The sequence below is a fragment of the Ranitomeya variabilis genome, chromosome 5 (assembly GCF_051348905.1).
Source record: "Ranitomeya variabilis isolate aRanVar5 chromosome 5, aRanVar5.hap1, whole genome shotgun sequence".
Classification (NCBI taxonomy): Eukaryota; Metazoa; Chordata; class Amphibia; order Anura; family Dendrobatidae; genus Ranitomeya; species Ranitomeya variabilis.
This window is the reverse complement of record NC_135236.1, coordinates 398,178,666-398,197,885: the sequence shown is the minus strand read 5'-3', so window position 1 is coordinate 398,197,885 and position 19,220 is coordinate 398,178,666. Positions and strand designations below refer to the sequence as shown.

The 19,220-nt window shown below is 39.7% G+C and overlaps 1 protein-coding gene across 1 annotated transcript in view; it reads right to left on the bottom strand.

Moving 5' to 3' along the window:
* Positions 1-6,105: 6,105 nt before the first annotated feature.
* The window catches only part of IMMP2L (inner mitochondrial membrane peptidase subunit 2), a 2,004,242-nt gene continuing 1,991,127 nt past the window's right edge, over positions 6,106-19,220 (bottom strand). Inside the window, exon 6 of the mRNA XM_077265075.1 lies at positions 6,106-6,918. Within this exon, the coding sequence (XP_077121190.1) occupies positions 6,799-6,918 (120 nt within the window). The 3' untranslated portion in view covers positions 6,106-6,798. The remainder of the gene's footprint in view (positions 6,919-19,220) is intronic.

The window sequence follows — 19,220 nt, the reverse complement described above, 5'->3', positions numbered from 1 at the left end:
CACAAAAAAAAAAACAGGGACTGTCCTACAATTACTATCTCCCTGCAGTAATGTAAGCCAGGTATGGCAGGCAGCAATAGGAGTGGACTGATGCACAAATTAAATAAAAAGTGTGGACAAACAAAAAAGATAGCTGTGCAGAAAGGAAGGAACAAGAGGATATGTGCTTTGAAAAAAGCAGTTGGTTTCCACAGTGGCGTACACACAGCAATACAGCTATCACAGAGCCTTCTAGGGCAGCCCAATGAGCTACAGCGCTGAGGGAAAAAAAAAAAATAGCTTCCACTGTCCCTGCACACCGAAGGTGGTGTTGGACAGTGGAAATCGCTACAGCACAAGCGGTTTGGTGGTTAGTGGACCCTGCCTAACGCTATCCCTGCTTCTGACGAAGTGGCAGCAACCTCTCCCTAAGCTCAGATCAGCAGCAGTAAGATGGCGGTCGGCGGGAACGCCCCTTTATAGCCCCTGTGACGCCGCAGACAGCAAGCCAATCACTGCAATGCCCTTCTCTAAGATGGTGGGGACCAGGACCTATGTCATCACGCTGCCCACACTCTGCGTTCACCTTCATTGGCTGAGAAATGGCGCTTTTCGAGTCATTGAAACGCGACTTTGGCGCGAAAGTCACGTACCGCATGGCCGACAAGCACAGGGGTCGGATCGGGTTTCATGAGACGCCGACTTAGCCAAAAGTCGGCGACTTTTGAAAATGAACGACCCGTTTCGCTCAACCCTACATACCACAGCTCCTGGCCCGGGGTGGGGGTGAGCATAAGTCAAATATGATGCTTAAGTATACAGATGTAACAGCATGGGCTCTCAGCTGCTACTTTCTGAGGTAAGGTATATCCCTGTCTGCTGTATCACTGGAGTGATTGCATCTGCCCTGTCTGCAACCCTCTGAGATCACTATCAATCGAGTCAATGACATTTAAGCTGAGTGGCTGCTGGAGCGCCTGTATCACTGACTTGATGTATGACCAGCTCAGAAAGCTGAAAACACTGCAGAAGCAACCAATTCTGGGTTACCTCAGGCAGGAAAATGCACTACCTCCAATATGGAAATGTGATACCTCAGAAAGCAGCACTCGTGAGCCCCTGCTGTTTCATCTGTATACTCTCCTATCATAATTAACTTAAGCCACCCCTTGGCTAAGTGTTTTGGTATGTGTCGACTATGTTCCTGCACAGCCAGACACAGCCATTACACAGTACACAGCAGGGGCACATTTATAAGATTATCTCAGCACAGGAAAAAAATGTTTAAACATATCCAATTGTGGAAATTATTTATATTCCAGGATCTATAGACTGTTCATTGAGTGCTATGTTACAGAGTTTGCAATAGGGCCCCTGAGTAACATCACTACCTAGATATATAATAGTTTTATGATGGTTTAAGATTTGTTTGGAGTTCTCTTCTAGCTTTGGCTACAGTAACATAACTAAGACTGATTGACTACAAAATATGTATTTTTTTTTTCGTTTGGGTACTTTACACAGATGCATTAAAGTACAACTAGAAAGCATCCATTTATTCTCACACCTAGGAATATATGAAAGCAGAGTGCAAATATTTTGTCATACAATTTTGGGTAAAGGAAAGGCGTCATGTACAAATGTTTTTTGTATCATGTACAATTGCAAAAAAAACCTGTGTAGTGCTTTAATACAATTTTGGTTTTCCCCTTTGCATATTTTAGATTTTAGCATCTTTTAGATTCCATGTCTATGTATTGCTTTTTATTTTCTTCGCTAGCAATATGTTTATAAGAGACATGACCTTTTGCAATGTTATCAAACACAAGTGATAGCTTGATGGGAAGGAGCTTATGAAGCTAAAGCACAGTCTATGTAGTTAATTGATCTACCTTTCAAGGTCTCTGGTGCCTTGGAGAATTACCAGCTTAGGTCACCTACAGCTTCTGTTCTGTTAATCATTTGTGCTTCATTTGACAAGTGCAGCAAGCAAAGTATGTGTGACCTATGTTGTCAGGATAGTTTCAAGCATACACAATACACACTACTTTAGATGTGCTTTTCATTCCCTTATTTTGGTTGCAGAAAGTTCATTACAATTCTATTAAGAGCACCTTTCACTAAGCAGAACAATATTGATCAAACACAGGAAGAGGTGACTTACCTTATTTTATGCTGCCCTTTGTAATTTGCCGTCTTGTATTTTGCATTATTTCAGACAGAGCCAAACACTTAAATCATTAGTTTAGCATTACAAAAACAATTAAATACATGTAATCAACACTTACATGATGTAGAGTTCACCCCTTCATGTCTGGGAAAATTGTATTTATTTTTTTAATACAAAACTCAGAATTATTTGTACCTAAATAAAAAAAAAACAAGTTTCGACTTGACGTAATCATAGTGACCTGGAGTATCATGTTTCAGTATTTTTTTTTACCACAGAATAAATGACATAACTATAACAATTTGACCATGTCATCCCATTTGGAATTTTCCCTGTTTTCCAGTACATTGACTGTAAGGGAATGTGCACATGACATCTTTAAGACGCCAGCCGAACCACCAAGTTTTCTAATGCGAAAACGCTTTATGTCCTTTCAGTTTTTTATCAATCAACTCCTCCACTGGTGTCTTTTGCTCTCTACTTTCAAGAATATAGAGAGGGAAGTTTCCATAAAAAAATGAACAAAGGATGCACAAGTTACTTCTTTAATCTGCTGGAAGCTTTCCGAAGCCTAAAGCAGTTAAATGAAATTATATTAGTTGGAACATTTACACACCATTGTTGTTTTCACATTGCTGTGTATTATATTCATTTGATTTTGCTGCTCTTTTTCAGGCAGACTCTGTAGTGTTATAATAAAAAATAGTTTATGTCCATTTTTTATTTTACAGTTTAGCATTAGCACCCTTTATTAAGAGCACAGTTGTGATGGTAGTCACTACTCGTGGACAAGCTGTGAAGCAGGATAGCCAAACTTTCCAGGGTCAAATACCAAGAGTGCAAACTAAACTAAAGGATAAGGACAAAGGTGTAGATCAGAGCAAAGGGGTTAAGCAAATGGATGGTCAGAACAAGGTCCTAAGTCAGGCAGCAATAGAGCAATAAACAGAGCACAGTATTACAAGGCAAATCACTGAGCAGATGCTGCGTTTGACAGAAATCTGGGACTGACAGATCAGCTAAGTAGCTGGGTAATCACCTGGAAGAGGGAACACATGTAAGAAGCTCAGCAGTTCCCAGACTCAGATTGGACTGTGAGCTATCCATCAAAAGACTGACAGCTCAGCACACCCCTGCACCAGATTGGACTATTGAGCTATCAGTCACCATGTCAAAAGCACACTGAGCGAAGTAATCATGACAACAGTTACAGGTGGTGTTCTTGTGATAGCATCCTCACTTTTTCCATCTTTTCCATCTGGCCCAGACCACCTTTTGCAGCCATGACTCGTCTGCAGAGCTTACAACAAATATACAGCTCTGGCAAAAAATTAAGAGACCACTGCAAAATGTTCAGTTTGTCTGATTTTTCTTTTTATAGGTATATTTTTGAGTAAAATGTAATTGTTCTTTTATTCTATAAACTTCTGACAACATGTCTGCAAATTTCCAAGCAATAAATTTTGTATTTTTTTTCTGACAAAGAAAAATTGTCATTTTTTTAAAAAACCCAGTGCTTTCAGACCTCAAATAATGCAAAGAAAACAAGTTCATAATTATTTAGAAACAACAATACTAATGTTTTACCTCAGGAAGAGTTCAGAGATCAATATTTTGTGGAATAACCATGATATTTAATCACAGCTTTCATGCGTCTTGGCATGCTTTCCTCCAGTCTTTCACACTGCTTCTGGTACAAAAATGTAAGCAGTTCTTTGTTTGATGGCTTGTGACTATCCATCATCCTCTTGATTACATTCCAGAGGTTTTCAATGGGGTTCCCATGACAGGGTTTTGATGTGGTGGTCTCTTAATTTTTGCCAGAGCTGTATATTTCCCTTCTCGTGTTTCCAGCATTGTCCCCATCTATTCACAGCCCACACAAACTCCTCATCCTACTGTCATCTCAATGCTGAGTCTTCTGCTGCTGTATGTGTATGCGTTCCTATTATGGGACCTGCACTATGGCACAAAAATAGTTCTCCTCTTAGTGTAAAATGTCTCTTTTATGCCCTCTAGATGGTAAAACTATCCCATATAAAATATTACTGGCCTCTGCAAATGCCCTAGAAAACAGTACCCACAGTTTGCCTCTTAGAAAGTTATAATGCCCTATGTGTCATTTTGATGGTCACAAAATCCCAAGTGCCCCTATAACAATAATGTGTAAGGGCCCACTTCACATTTAATAATGTTCCCTTGGGCCCCCATATACAGTAATAATGTCCTGAGTACTCCCCATGTACAACTCCCCCTTGATGTGCACACTACTCCCCTATACACAGTGTGCTCCCTTATGCACATAATGTCCCCCAAAACCCACAATAAATAAGGATGGCCCCCAAAGCCTCCTATACACAATAGATGTCACCATTGCTACTCTAAATACAGTATGATGGCCCACAGCTATACACAGTATAATATCCCTCAAAATCCCCCATAAAGTATGATGTCCTCACTTCTCCCTTATATAACAGTATGGTGCTCAATAGTTTCTCTATGCACAGGAAGTCCCCACAACTGCCTGTAAAAAATGCTATAAACAGTATAATGTCTCCTATACTGTATTATTGCTCTGTAATCCTCATAGAGTAAGTATTATGTTCAAAGTCCCCATACACAGAAAAATACCCAAAGGCCCAAAGGCCCAAATACCCAAAGCCCCCACAGTAGTCGTCACATAGTATAATGCCCCTAAAGACTCAATACACAGTATAATTCCTCTGTATACAGAGTACAATGCAGTCAAAACTTCACTATACACCGCGTAATGCCTCACACAATGAATAATGGCCCCCACAATAGTCCTTACACAGTATAATGCCCACAAAGCCTCATTTACATAGAATAATTTATCTCTATTCAGAATATGATGCCTCCATGGCTCCTTTGTACCCAGTATAATACCACCGACGCTGTATTATGTCATCACAGTCCCCCTACAAGTACTCGTAAAATAAAACAAATAAATATCAAATACTCACCTAAATCCAGATGCTGGCGATTCAGCTGGCAGACATCAGCTAGGCGTGGGTGAACCAATGCTGTCATTGCGCTGAGGCACACACAACATCAGTCTCGCGCCAATGACTTCATTAAGTCGCTTTGGCCAAGTCCAGTGTGTCATCTGCAATTTTTTAGGCCTGCTACTAAAACCAGATGACAGGTTCTCCTTAACAATTTTCATTTTTCAAGTTTCAGCATGTAATAGTATTTCTTACATTAATCTTTATTATGGTTTAACTAGATACAGTTGAAATATCGAACAGTAAATTCATAATCTGTATTCTCCAGCAGATGTCTTTTTGTGTCTAAAATGATATCCCTATATAAAGTAATTATTGGAAAATCTAAACAACATATGCCAAATTACTATTTTTTCCTGCATCTTTAAAGTGTAAATATGCAAAAACAATTATATTCACTGTACTCCTGCTTTCATTTACTATTTTTACCACTATACATCTGTTGTATTGTGTATGTGATGACTCGTTGATCACTGACAATAAAAAATGGGCTCAAGCTTTAGCATTTTTATACTAAATTATACCTGTCAAGCAAAGTCACTGAGAGGCCAACTATAATAGGTTTTCTATTTTCAATGAGCCTGCAATATTAAAGCTGTAAAATCAGCACAGATGTTGCCCTAGAAATTTTGAGTTTTTAAAGTGTCGCTATATTTTTATAGTCTCAATCGAGCAAGTCCATAGGTATAAAATGAAAGAATATATTAGCAAAATAGTTAGCTTATATGTTATAAGTCATCTAATAACCCGTAATGTTCAAAACAATATTTTGTGCCCAAAACCTATATAGTTAGAAAGCCATGAAGATGAATATTCATAAAATGTACTTTATCCTCCACAGTTTCAAAAGACTGGAAATGAATACAGTTCTGCTGAGCTTGAATCTTTTTAGATAGCGAAATAATGAGACAAACAACAATTTATTTGTTATCCACTTTAATCCAGGTTGACATGTAGCTCCACAAAAAATAATCAAACTTCCTGAGTGGTAAAGGAATACAATCAATGATCCTGGAAGGAGACTGGTAGGTCTACCTAAAGTAAAGACATTTTCCTCTCGAATTTGAATTCAAAAAGATCACATTTCTGACATGAAAATGAACTCTCTGAATGAAATGTATTTGTCTTAATTTATCTGGATGACTGGAAGCATACTTTATTTTAGGCGTGTGATTAATATGTATGTTTGCAGTAACTTTAATCACTTTTTACCAGTGACAAATTATCTCCCGCATTCTCAGAAAAGTTGACATAAAAATGGGCCCTTAGCGTAATAGGTTAATTCAAAATAACAAAAGGACGTGTAACTTTTTGATTAAGTTTTTTTTTAAACAATCACACCAAAGTACATTTTTAGAAGATCTTCATTTAGGCTACTAGCCCAAAGAATGTTAGTCTGATCACATTTGGATTGAAATATGTTTGTATGAACAAAACAATATGTGTTGTGGCCTGTCAACTGTATGTAAACAATCACACCAAAATACATTTTTAGAAGATTCTCATATAGGCTACTAACCCAAAAGATGTTAGTCTCATCAGGTCTGGATTAAAATATGTTTGTATGAACAAAACAATGTGTGTTGTGGCCTGTCAACTGTATGTAAAAATGTGAAATTGAGATCAATCTTGGTCGCTCAGTATTGGCTGGCGCTCCAGAGGTAACAGGGCCTTTATTTTTTGCCATCGGCTGGGAGGCCACAGTATATGAGTTGCGTGCGCATGAAGAAGTCCAAGAGAAATCTGTTGAAATAATTAAAATTATGTTAGTTTCATTGTTTTCAATTTTACAAAGATGAATGTTTATATCATAAAAATATATACTAGAAATGGCTTTCAAGAATTGCGAGATTTTTAGGAAAATACCAAAATAATGAACTTTATCAATAAATTCAATTTTTTCCTTTAGCAAGTTTAAAGGGAACGTGCCACGTTTAAAATGGTATCTGATCTGCTGGCAGGATGTTATAGAGAAGGAAGAGCTGATTAGACTGATATACATTTGTGTGCGAAAAATTTGTAAACTTATATTTTATTCATTGAAATCCTAGTGTTTGTATTCACATTAGTCCAGTATACGTTCCTATTCTGTGATTGACAGTCCTGCATTAGGGTATGTGCACACGTTCAGGATTTCTTGCAGAAATTTCCTGACAAAAAACTGACATTTCTACCAGAAATCCGCATGCGTTTTTTTCGCGTTTTTTACGTGTTTTTTTCCCCCGTATTTTTCCGGAGCTTTCCCAATGCATTAAATAGCGGGAAAACGCGAAAAATCCACAAAATTAATGAACATGCTGCTTTTTTTTACTGCGATGCATTTTTGTAGCTGAAAAAAACGCATCATGTGCACAAAAATTGCGGAATGCATTCTAAATGATAGGATGCATGTGTATGCGTTTTTATCATGTTTTTATAGTGAAAAAATGTGAAAAAAACGCGAAAAATCATGAACGTGTGCACATACCCTTACTGTGCATGCAGAGATAACCTCAGTTAGTAGGATAACCCACTGGTCTCATATACATACAATCACCCAGGATCTCAGTGAATAAGTTGTCCCGAATATTTACCTAAAAACTAAAATTTCATTCTGCTCAGTTTCTCCTTTTCTACCAAGCTGTCCACATATCAGTCTGCATATACAATGGGACAGGTTCCCTTTAAAATAAATGTACTGAAAGTTTCAAGTTCATTTTATTTAAAGTACACTATGATTGGAAAATATCTTAGTAACTCATCCTAATTTGAACATTTGTATGATTTTCAATGGCCTGAAACAAATCTCAGAGAGATTACTATAACAAGTTTGTTGGTTCTACTCTTGCAAACCCCAGCATTTCCTAAAATAGGGTCAGAAGCGTGCAGCTGTAGAGTAACTGCGGGGTAGAAAGCCAGCTAGGAAAAGGAAGAAGACAGAACCACTCGGCTTGGGAGCAGAGACAGATGATAGATGGCTTTCATTTAATAGTAGTGGAGCACTGTGGGGACAGACCCTGGGGACACAATAAGGGTTGCATAGGGAGATATTATATGGTGGCTTCATAAAGGGAAATTTTATCTATATTGGGGCCACATGGGGAACATTATTACTATATGGGGGCCAAAATGTGGTGACATTATTACGATATAGGAGCCAGAATGGGAGGACATTATTACTATCTGGAGACCAGTTAGGTGGACATTGTTAACATATGGGTTTCATTTAGGGGTACTATATTAATGTATGGGGTAGCAATGAGGAATCTCACTACTATATTAGGGCCACAAAGAGGGATGTTACACCTGTAAGGGAGCATAACAGGTGAACAATGCTGCTGTATGGGCATTACAGTGGGAGCATTTCTACTGAATTTGGGCACAAAGGGTACATAAGAATTACTACAGTACTTAGGGACACAGTGTAACATCACTACTCAATTGTATTTTATTTTTAAGTATATTGTTCAAAAGGCAGTACTGCTACGGTAGAATAGGTGGATAATGTGGGGATGGTGCCTTAAAAGAATTCTGCCATAGATGTTTTTGTGCTACATTTTACAGACATGAATCATGCCTAGAAGAAGGCATTATAATATTCTGTGCCGAATGAAGAAGAAAAGCAAAAATGAATGACTTCAATTGCAGATGTCACTGGAGAAATTGTACATACTGATGAACAATATTGATGATACTTCCATCAGATGGTATTATTTGTCTGATCTATGTGGTATTATCTATATATATAATTGTCTAAGGGTTTTTCTGTCTGTCTGTCTGTCCTGGAAATCCCGCGTCTCTGATTGGTCGAGGCCGCCAGGCCTCGACCAATCAGTGACGGGCACAGCATGGCGACGATCATGTCATAAAGGTTGCCTCGACCAATCAGCGATGGGCACAGTCTGCCGCGAATTCGCCTCGACCAATCAGCGACGGGCACAGTATCGACGTAGATGTCATAATGATTGCCATGGTGACTATGATGTCATAAAGGTTGCCTCGACCAATCAGCGACGGGCACAGTCTCCCGTCGGAATTCTGGAATCATCATTGTCCATATACTACGGGGACATGCATATTCTAGAATACCCGATGCATTAGAATCGGGCCACAGTCTAGTTGGTAATATTGGTCTTGGTATATTGGATGTTGTTCATTAATAGTATGGGAATAATAATTGCTTTTCAGTTACTACTATGACTCTATTATTTAGACGTACTACTTAGAAAAATACAGCATAAAGATAATATTCTGTGAGATATTTATATAGCATTTTTATGGGGGCTAAAAAAGACTATCAACACTACTGGGGCTCATGCATCTGAGCAGCATGCTAGTATGAAGAATGGAGGGAGCATTCTCAAATTTTGCCCTGGGCCCACAGGACTCTACTTATGCCACTGGGGTCAAATTAACAACATATCACAATTCTCACCTTCTCAAAGATGGTTCCCCAAATATAATTATGATTAGGTCTAGTCCAAGAGGCATGACCTATTTACAGATCAGGCTTGCCCCGTCTTTACATAGCATGCTCACTGAGACATGACTAGGATCCCTGATCTGCCCAAAAATAGTCCTCCAAGAACTTTCAATCCCTGATGAAACTTTAAATCAGGAAACGGCAACCTAGCCTAACTACAGTGGATCTCTGCCTGCATGCCAGAGGCTCTCTGTCACACTACGCATGCCCCGAAAGTCTGTCAGATGAACTTCTACCTCAGTAGAAGGCATGCACCTGGGACAGTTTATTAGCTGTGCACTTCTCCTGGAGAGTATGCAGGACAGCACTGGTTTCATTCTGGAGCGCGTACTTACAACTTGGGGAGTAGAATGCACCTGACAGAATTCCAAAGTATGTGCAGTGTGACAGAAAGCCTATGCACATAGGCAAAAATCTACTGTGTATGACCTAGATTGCAGTGTTCATGAGCGTGCATGGTATTCAATGTTCCGAAAGGGCAGTGTAAGGGCAGATAGGTGATCTCAGAAATGCCAAAGTGGATGTGAGCCTATAGGGCAAGACTGTGCTGAAGATACCAGACTCCTCTTGAACTAATCCTATTCACAAGAATGATCTTTGAAAAGATGAGAACTCGCCATATACTGGGAACTTTTCCCACACAGTGGCGTTGCCCATAGTTAATATTAAGAGGCAAATGCAGCCATGAAATTAGTTTACAGGTATCAATTGTTACCAGGTTTCCTTTAAGTCACATTCATTGATAATTTTAGAATTCTCAATCACACAGAGCTAAGCTGCTAAGTCACATGTTTGATTGCTGAGTTAAACAGCTGTCTGTATTCAAAGGTAAAGAATACATTAAGCTACTTAAATCTGAAATGACCAGGCATAAGTAATGCTAAGTAGTTATAGTGTGCCTCAGTATTTTCTCCAATTCAAACTTTGAAATGTTAATACTGTTTCATGAAACCTTTCCTGTTCTGCTCAAGGATCACAGAGCAAAGTACGTTCCAGCAATCTTTGATTTTCTGGGTCATATGGATACAATGGGATCAAGGAGCGCAAAATATTAAGCATGAGTGATCATAGAACAAAATAGAGTGTCATAGATTCTAAATACCACATATGCAAGCTTGATTCCAGAAAGGATTGCTCCAACACAATTAGAACTTGAGGTTTTCTAAGAAGGATTGATCATTGTTGCAAGAAACAAATATACTTCTCCAAAATTATTATGTAGCGATGACAAATGGTTCTAAAGTTCCTTTGCACCATATACTGTGTATTTACCAATTTATGCAGAATTATTAGATTAGTTTGTAATACTTTGTACTCTTGTTTTTACACTTGTTTCATCATCTTTGCAGTTTATCTTTTATTGCAAAGTTTTTCCTTAATTACTCTAAAATGATTACTTTTATTATACTAAATGCTAACACTTTTATCTCCACTGATTGGCATAAAACAATGACTGCATTTATCAGGTAGTTTTACTTGCTCACAAAAACACTTATGAAATAAAATGAGAACCATGAACTTGGTCCAGAAAAGTATAGAGAAATTGCTCGTTCTTCCTCAGAAACAGCAAATTTAATACCAATAATTTTCCTCGTCTATAGTTTGCTTATACAATACATGCATTTTCAATACTTTCAACAACATTTTACTTACAGGCATTCTCCGGAAATTACTGTGTGTGGCAAAATTTAGAAACATTGTAAGTACTATAACTCTGCTGGTAAAAATGAAAGGCGGTTTTGCCTTTAACAAGGACTAAATTTAACCCTTGATTTTGAAAAACGTTTATCTTTCTTGTAATAATAACTTTAAGATAACATCATTTTAAAATGTGTATGTGGAGCTTATTTATTTTCCTTTTGAGATAAGATAGCTGGAATATTATTCATATACAGTATGCTATTCAGTTCTGCTATATGAAGATTGTCACCGAGTAAAACTGAAGTCCATTTAATCACGTACCACCTCCTTTGAAATAAATACAGACATACAGTACTGTGCAAAATATTTATGCAGGTATAGGAAAAATACTGCATTGTAAAAATGTTTTGAAAAGTAGAAGTGTTAATAGTTTATTATTAGCAATTAACAAAATGCAAATCTACATCAAATCAATATTTGCTGTGACCACACTTAGCCTTTAAACACACAAAAAATTATTCTAAGTAAACTTGCACGCAAGTTTTGAAGGAATATGGCAAGTCGGTTGTTCAAAAAATCTTGGAAAACTAACCACATACAGGTGCATCTCACAAAATTAGAATATCATCAAAAAGTTAATTTATTTCAGTTCTTCAATACAAAAAGTGAAACTCATATTATATAGAGTCATTACAAACAGAGTGATCTATTTCAAGTGTTTATTTCTGTCAATGTTGATGATTATGACTCACAGCCAATGAAAACCCAAATGTCATTATCTCAGAAAATTAGAATACTTTATAACACAAGCTTGAAAAAATTATTTTAAAATCTGAAATGTTGGCCTAATGAAATGTATATTCAGTAAATGCACTCAATACTTGGTTGGGGCTCCTTTGGCATCAATTACTGCACCAATGTGATGTGGCATGGAGGCGATCAGCCTGTGGCACTGCTAAGGTGTTATGGAAGCTCAGGTTGCTTTGACAGCAGCTTTCAGTTTGTCTGCATTGTTCATTCTGGTGTCTCTCATCTTCCTCTTTACAATACCCCATAGATTCTCTATATGGGGTTAAGGTCAGGCGAGTTTGCTGGCCAATCAAGCACAGTGATACTGTTGTTTTTAAACCAGGTATTGGTACTTTTGCCAGTGTGGACAGGTGCCAAGTCCTGCTGGAGAATGAAATTTCCATCTCCAAAAAGCTTGTCTGCAGAGGGAAGCATGAAGTGTTTTAAAATTTCCTGGTAGACGGCTGTGCTGACTTTGGTCTTGATAAAACACAATTATTAAACACAATGTACCTACACCAGCAGATGACATGGCTCCCCAAACCATCACTGATTGTGGAAACTTCACACTAGACCTCAAGCAGCTTGGATTGTCTCTCTATTCAATCTTCCTCCAGTCTCTGGGACCTTGATTTCCAATCAATCATGGTTTCAAGAGCCATGTCATCTGCTGGTGTAGGCCCACTGTGTTTTATCAAGACCAAAGTCAACGCAGCCGCCTACCAGGAAATTTTAGAGCGCTTCATGCTTCCCTCTGCTGACAAGCTTACAAGCTTTTGGAGATGGAAAATTAATTCTCCAACAGGACTTGGCACCTGTCCACACTGCCAAAAATTACCAATACCTGGTTTAAAAACAACAGTATCGCTGTGCTTGATTGGCCAGCAAACTCACCTGACCTTAACCCCATAGAGAATCTATTTGGTATAGGCAAGAGGAAGATGAGACACCAGACCCAACAATGCAGACAAGCTGAAGGCTGCTATCAAAGCATCCTGGGCTTCCATAACACCTCAGCAGAGCTACAGACTGATCTCCTCTATGCCACTCCACATTTGTGAAGTAATTGATGCAAAAGGAGCCCCAACCAAGTATTGAGTGCATTTACTGAACATACATTTCAGTAGGCTAGCATTTCGGATTATAAAATTATTTTTTCAAGCTGGTGATTTAAAGTATTCTAATTTACTGAGATAATGACTTTAGGGTTTTCATTGGCTGTTAGCCATAATTATCAACATTAACAGAAATAAACACATGAAATAGATCACTCTTTTTTTAATGACTCTATATAATATATGAGTTTCACTTTTTGTATTGAAGAACTGAAGTAAATTTACTTTTTGATGATATTCTAATTTTGTGAGATGCACCTGTATTTTCTGTCAATGTAGGGTTGTGAAAATCCTTCTTTTGCTTCATGCAATCCCAGAGCGACTTAATAATGATACACACACAGCCAGTAATGTAAAAACCACACCCTGATACACAATTTCACATATACACAGAACTACAAATATGCACAATTGTATAGTTATTCACACAAACGTACATTCATTTGCACATTAAAACAAAAGTTCACACACAAAGTACAGTAGAAGGACACAAATACATGCAGTTCCACCAAAAATACACAATATCCTGCATTCTGGTGTCGGGTCCATTATAACAATTAATAATGCCTTTGCACCAGGGTCTACTCTATAGCATTGTAGATTCCACCCAAGCTTTGAGAAATAACAAGCTGTTGTTCGAAACGTGTAATCTGTTACTTATTATCATGTGAATTCATCCTAATGGACTTCATGTTTTATTCACAATAAATTTGGAATTTTTTTGGAAGCTGGATTTTCCTTTTTTGCTATATCAGTTTAAGATAGATGAAGGACAAAATGTTAGAAACAGCGGAAAGGCAATCACTGGTATTTTGTAGTAATGCAAGCGTGATGTCAGAAGATGATGTGTATAATTGGATGTCATCATCATAGAGATGGTACTGAAAACTGAATTTACTGATTCTTTGTCCAAAAGGCTCAGTGTACAAAGTGAAAATCAGAGGGCCTAGGATGGAACCTTGAGGATCCCTGACAGTAAGGGGAAGGGAAGAGGAAGAGGAGCCAGCAAAAGATACAGTGAAGGAGTGGTCAGAGAGGTAGGAGGAGAACAGTGTTCTGGAACCTGACAGAGTGGAGCATAGTGAGGAGGAGCTGGTGATCCATAGGTGAATTGCTGCAGAGAGGTCCAAGTAAATCAGCAGGGAGTAGTGACCATTAGATTTAGCTGTTAGTAGATCATTAGAGATTTAAGTGAGGGCAGTTTCAGTAGAGTGTAACACCAAATTGTAAAGGATAGAGAAGAGAGTTACCTGGGAGATAGATGAGTAGATGGGAGTGGACCAAGCATTCCAGGAGTTTAGAGATAAAGAGAAAATTGGAGACAGATATATAGTTAGCAGCACAGCTATGATTGACGGATGCTTTTTTTGTTCCTTCATCTAATAATAATCTTTATATTGCGCCAACATATTCTGCAGCACTTTACAGCTTATCTATCTCAGTGTTTCCTAATCTCCAGTCCTCACAGCCCCCAACAGGTCATATTTTTAGAATTTTCATAGTGTTGCACAGGTGAGAGAATTTCTGATGCCTTCATGAAACTTCAAACACTTGTGCAATATTAAGGAAGTGCAATATTAAGGAAATCCTCAAAACATGATCTGTTGGGGGGTCGTTAGGGCTTGAAATTGGGAAACACTGATCTGTTGTGGATTCTGTTTGCGGGCTCCCTCTGGTGGTTACTGCTGGTACTGGGTGACTTTGGTGGGTTGCGGCCTTTGGTTTCCATCTGTCCATCAGAGGCTGGGTGTTTCCTATTTTACCTGGCCTTTCTGTCATTTCCCTTGCCGGCTATCAATGTGTTCAGATGTGCTCTGTTTGGTTCCTGCCTACCTGCTCCCAGATCTTTCAGGATAAGCTAAGTGCTGATTTTCAGTTGTTTGGTTTTTTGTCCAGCTTGCTTAGAATGTCTCTTTGTTAGCTGGTTGCTCTAGTGGACTGAGGTTCTCCCCATGTGCCATGAGTTGGCACATGGGTTCTTGTAATCTCAGGATGGTTTTTTTTTGATTAGGGTTTTTTGCTGACCGCTCAGTCCCCTTTTGTGTCATTCTGCTTTCTAGTTTTCAGCGGGCCTCTATTTGCTAAAGCTATATACATCATCTCTATGTGTGTGCCTTCCTCTCATTTCACCGTCAATACATGTGGGGGGCAACTATACCTTTGGGGTTAATTCCTCTGGAGGCAAGTGAGGTCTTTGTTTTCTCTGCAGTACTAGTTAGCTCTTAGGCTGGTGCGTGGGCACGCTCCCTGGCTATCTCTAGTTGCGTTTGTCAGGCGTAGGGCAGCAGTCAGCCCAGGTTCCATCACCCTAGAGCTCGTCCGATATTTATTATACTTTGCTTATCCTGTGCTATCCCTAGCCATTGGGGATTCATGACAGTATAGCCGGCCAGCAAAGTGTTAATTGTTTGGGCTGAAGCAGGAGATAAAGAAGTGTTCAAGGGAATTTTTTTTTTTTTTTTTTTTCCTTCAGAGTTTTGCTGCCTAGCCCTTAATTGCTGTCTAGCTGCTTCTTACCTCCTCTTAACCCTTGAATGGCTCTGATCTTAGCTGTTTATGATGGATGTCCAGAGCTTGGCTTCCAGCCTGAGTAATCTCGCGGCAAAGGTTCAAAACATACAGGATTTCGTGGTTCACACTCCCATGTCTGAACCTAGAATTCCTATTCCAGAGTTCTTTTCTGGAGATAGATCTACCTTCCTGAATTTCAGGAACAATTGTAAATTGTTTCTCTCTTTGAAATCTCACTCCTCTGGAGACCCTGCTCAACAGGTCAAGATTGTTATATCGTTCCTACGGGGCGACCCTCAGAATTGGGCATTTGCATTGGCACCAGGGGATCCTGCATTGCTCAGTGTGGATGCGTTTTTTCTGGCATTGGGATTGCTCTATGAGGAACCTAACCTAGAGATTCAGGCTGAAAAGGCTTTATTAGCCCTCTCTCAGGGGCATGATGAAGCGGAAATATATTGTCAGAAATTTCGGAAATGGTCGGTGCTTACTCAGTGGAATGAGTGCGCCCTGGCTGCAAACTTCAGAAATGGTCTTTCTGAGGCCATTAAGGATATTATGGTGGGGTTCCCTGCGCCTACAGGTTTGAATGAGTCTATGGCTATGGCCATTCAGATTGATCGGCGTTTACGGGAGCGCAAACCCGTGCACCAGTTGGCGGTGTCTTCTGAACAGGCACCTGAGTCTATGCAATGTGATAGAATTCAGTCCAGAAGTGAACAGCAAAATTATAGGCGGAAAAATGGTTTGTGTTTTTATTGTGGTGATTCAGCTCATGTTATATCAGCATGCTCTAAACGCACAAAAAGGGTTGATAAATCTTTTGCCATTGATACTCTGCAGTCTAAGTTCATTTTGTCTGTGACTCTGATTTTTTCACTGTCTTCCATTTCCGTCGATGCCTATGTGGATTCAGGCGCTGCCCTGAGTCTTATGGATTGGTCATTTGCTAAACGCTGCGGTTTTAGTCTAGAGCCTCTGGAAGTTCCTATTCCTCTGAAGGGAATTGATTCTACACCATTGGCTATGAATAAACCGCAGTATTGGACACAAGTGACCATGCGCATGACTCCCGTTCATCAGGAGGTGATTCGCTTCCTTGTACTGTATAATTTACATGATGTACTAGTGCTTGATCTGCCATGGTTACAAACTCATAATCCTGTCCTGGACTGGAAAACAATGTCTGTGCTAAGCTGGGGATGTCAGGGGGTTCATGATGATGCACCTCCGATTTCTATCGCTTCATCTACTCCTTCGGAGATCCCTGCGTTTTTGTCGGATTATAGGGATGTTTTTGAGGAGCCTAAGCTCAATTCGCTCCCTCCTCATAGAGAGTGTGACTGTGCTATTGTTGTGAAATTGGATTTTGGGCTCCCCCGGTGGCCACTGGTGGAATTGAACTGGTGTGCATCATCCTCTCTGTTCACCTGTTTCCATCAGGATGTGGGAGTCGCTATTTAGCCTTGCTCCTCTGTCACTTCCATGCCGGTCAACATTGTAATCAGAAGCCTTTCTGTGCATGTTCCTGCTGCTAGACAACTCCCAGCTAAGTTGGACTTTAGTCCTTGTTTGTTTTTGCATTTTGTTCCAGTTCACAGCTGTAGTTTCGTTTCTGTGTCTGGAAAGCTCTTGTGATCTGAAATTGCCACTCTGATGTTATGAGTTAATACTAGAGTCTTAAAGTAATTTCAGGATGGTGTTTTGATAGGGTTTTCAGCTGACCATGAAAGTGCCCTTTCTGTCTTCCTGCTATCTAGTAAGCGGACCTCAATTTTGCTAAACCTATTTTCATACTACGTTTGTCATTTCATCTAAAATCACCGCCAATATTTGTGGGGGCCTCTGTCTGCCTTTCGGGGAAATTTCTCTAGAGGTGAGCCAGGACTATATTTTCCTCTGCCAGGATTAGTTAGTCCTCCGGCCGGCGCTGGGCGTCTAGGGATAAAACGCAGGCTACGCTACCCGGCTACTGTTAGTTGTGCGGCAGGTTTAGTTCATGGTCAGTTTAGTTTCCATCCTTCCAAGAGCTAGTTCTTATGTTTGCTGGGCTATGTTCTCTTGCCATTGAGAACCATAACAGTTTGACCGGCCACAAAGGGTTAAATTAATTGACAGGGAAAGGAGAGAAAAGAGAAGTCTGCTGAAGATTTTTTTTTTTTTTTTTTCCTTCAGTTCTGAGTGTGCTTGTAATTGAATCTCTTGCAAGTCTGCCTATATTGCAGCCTTTCTCTCTCTCTCTCCTTCTAATCCTGGAATGGCTCTGTGTTCACCTGTTTAAAATGGATATTCAGAGTTTAGCTGCAGGTTTGAATAATCTCACCACGAAAGTTCAAAATTTACAAGATTTTGTTGTTCATGTTCCTATATCTGAACCTAGAATTCCTTTGCCTGAATTTTTCTCGGGGAATAGATCTTGCTTTCAAAATTTCAAAAATAATTGCAAGTTGTTTTTGTCCCTGAAATCTCGCTCTGCTGGAGATCCTGCTCAGCAGGTCAGGATTGTGATTTCCTTGCTCCGGGGCGACCCTCAGGATTGGGCTTTTGCATTGGCTCCAGGGGATCCTGCGTTGCTCAATGTGGATGCGTTTTTTCTGGCCTTGGGGTTGCTTTATGAGGAACCTCAGTTAGAACTTCAGGCGGAAAAGGCCTTGATGTCCCTATCTCAGGGGCAAGACGAAGCTGAAATATACTGCCAGAAATTCCGTAAATGGGCTGTGCTTACTCAGTGGAATGAGTGCGCCCTGGCGGCGAATTTCAGAGAGGGTCTCTCTGATGCCATTAAGGATGTTATGGTGGGGTTCTCTGTGCCTGCGGGTCTGAATGAGTCCATGACAATGGCTATCCAGATCGATAGGCGTCTGCGGGAGCGCAAACCTGTGCACCATTTGGCGGTGTCTACTGAGAAGACGCCAGAGAATATGCAATGTGATAGAATTCTGTCCAGAAGTGAACGGCAGAATTTTAGACGAAAAAATGGGTTGTGCTTCTATTGCGGTGATTCAACTCATGTTATATCAGCATGCTCTAAGCGTACTAAGAAGCTTGATAAGTCTGTTTCAATTGGCACTTTACAGTCTAAGTTTATTCTATCTGTGACCCTGATTTGTTCTTTATCATCTATTACCGCGGATGCCTATGTCGACTCTGGCGCCGCTTTGAGTCTTATGGATTGGTCCTTTGCCAAACACTGTGGGTATGATTTGGAGCCTCTTGAAACTCCTATACCCCTGAAGGGGATTGACTCCACCCCATTGGCTAGCAATAAACCACAATACTGGACACAAGTAACTATGCGGATTAATCCGGATCACCAGGAGATTATTCGCTTTCTTGTGCTGTATAACCTACATGATGTGTTGGTGCTTGGATTGCCATGGCTGCAATCTCATAACCCAGTCCTTGACTGGAAAGCTATGTCTGTGTTAAGCTGGGGATGTAAGGGGACGCATGGGGACGTACCTGTGGTTTCCATTTCATCATCTATTCCCTCTGAGATTCCTGAATTCTTGACTGAATATCGTGAC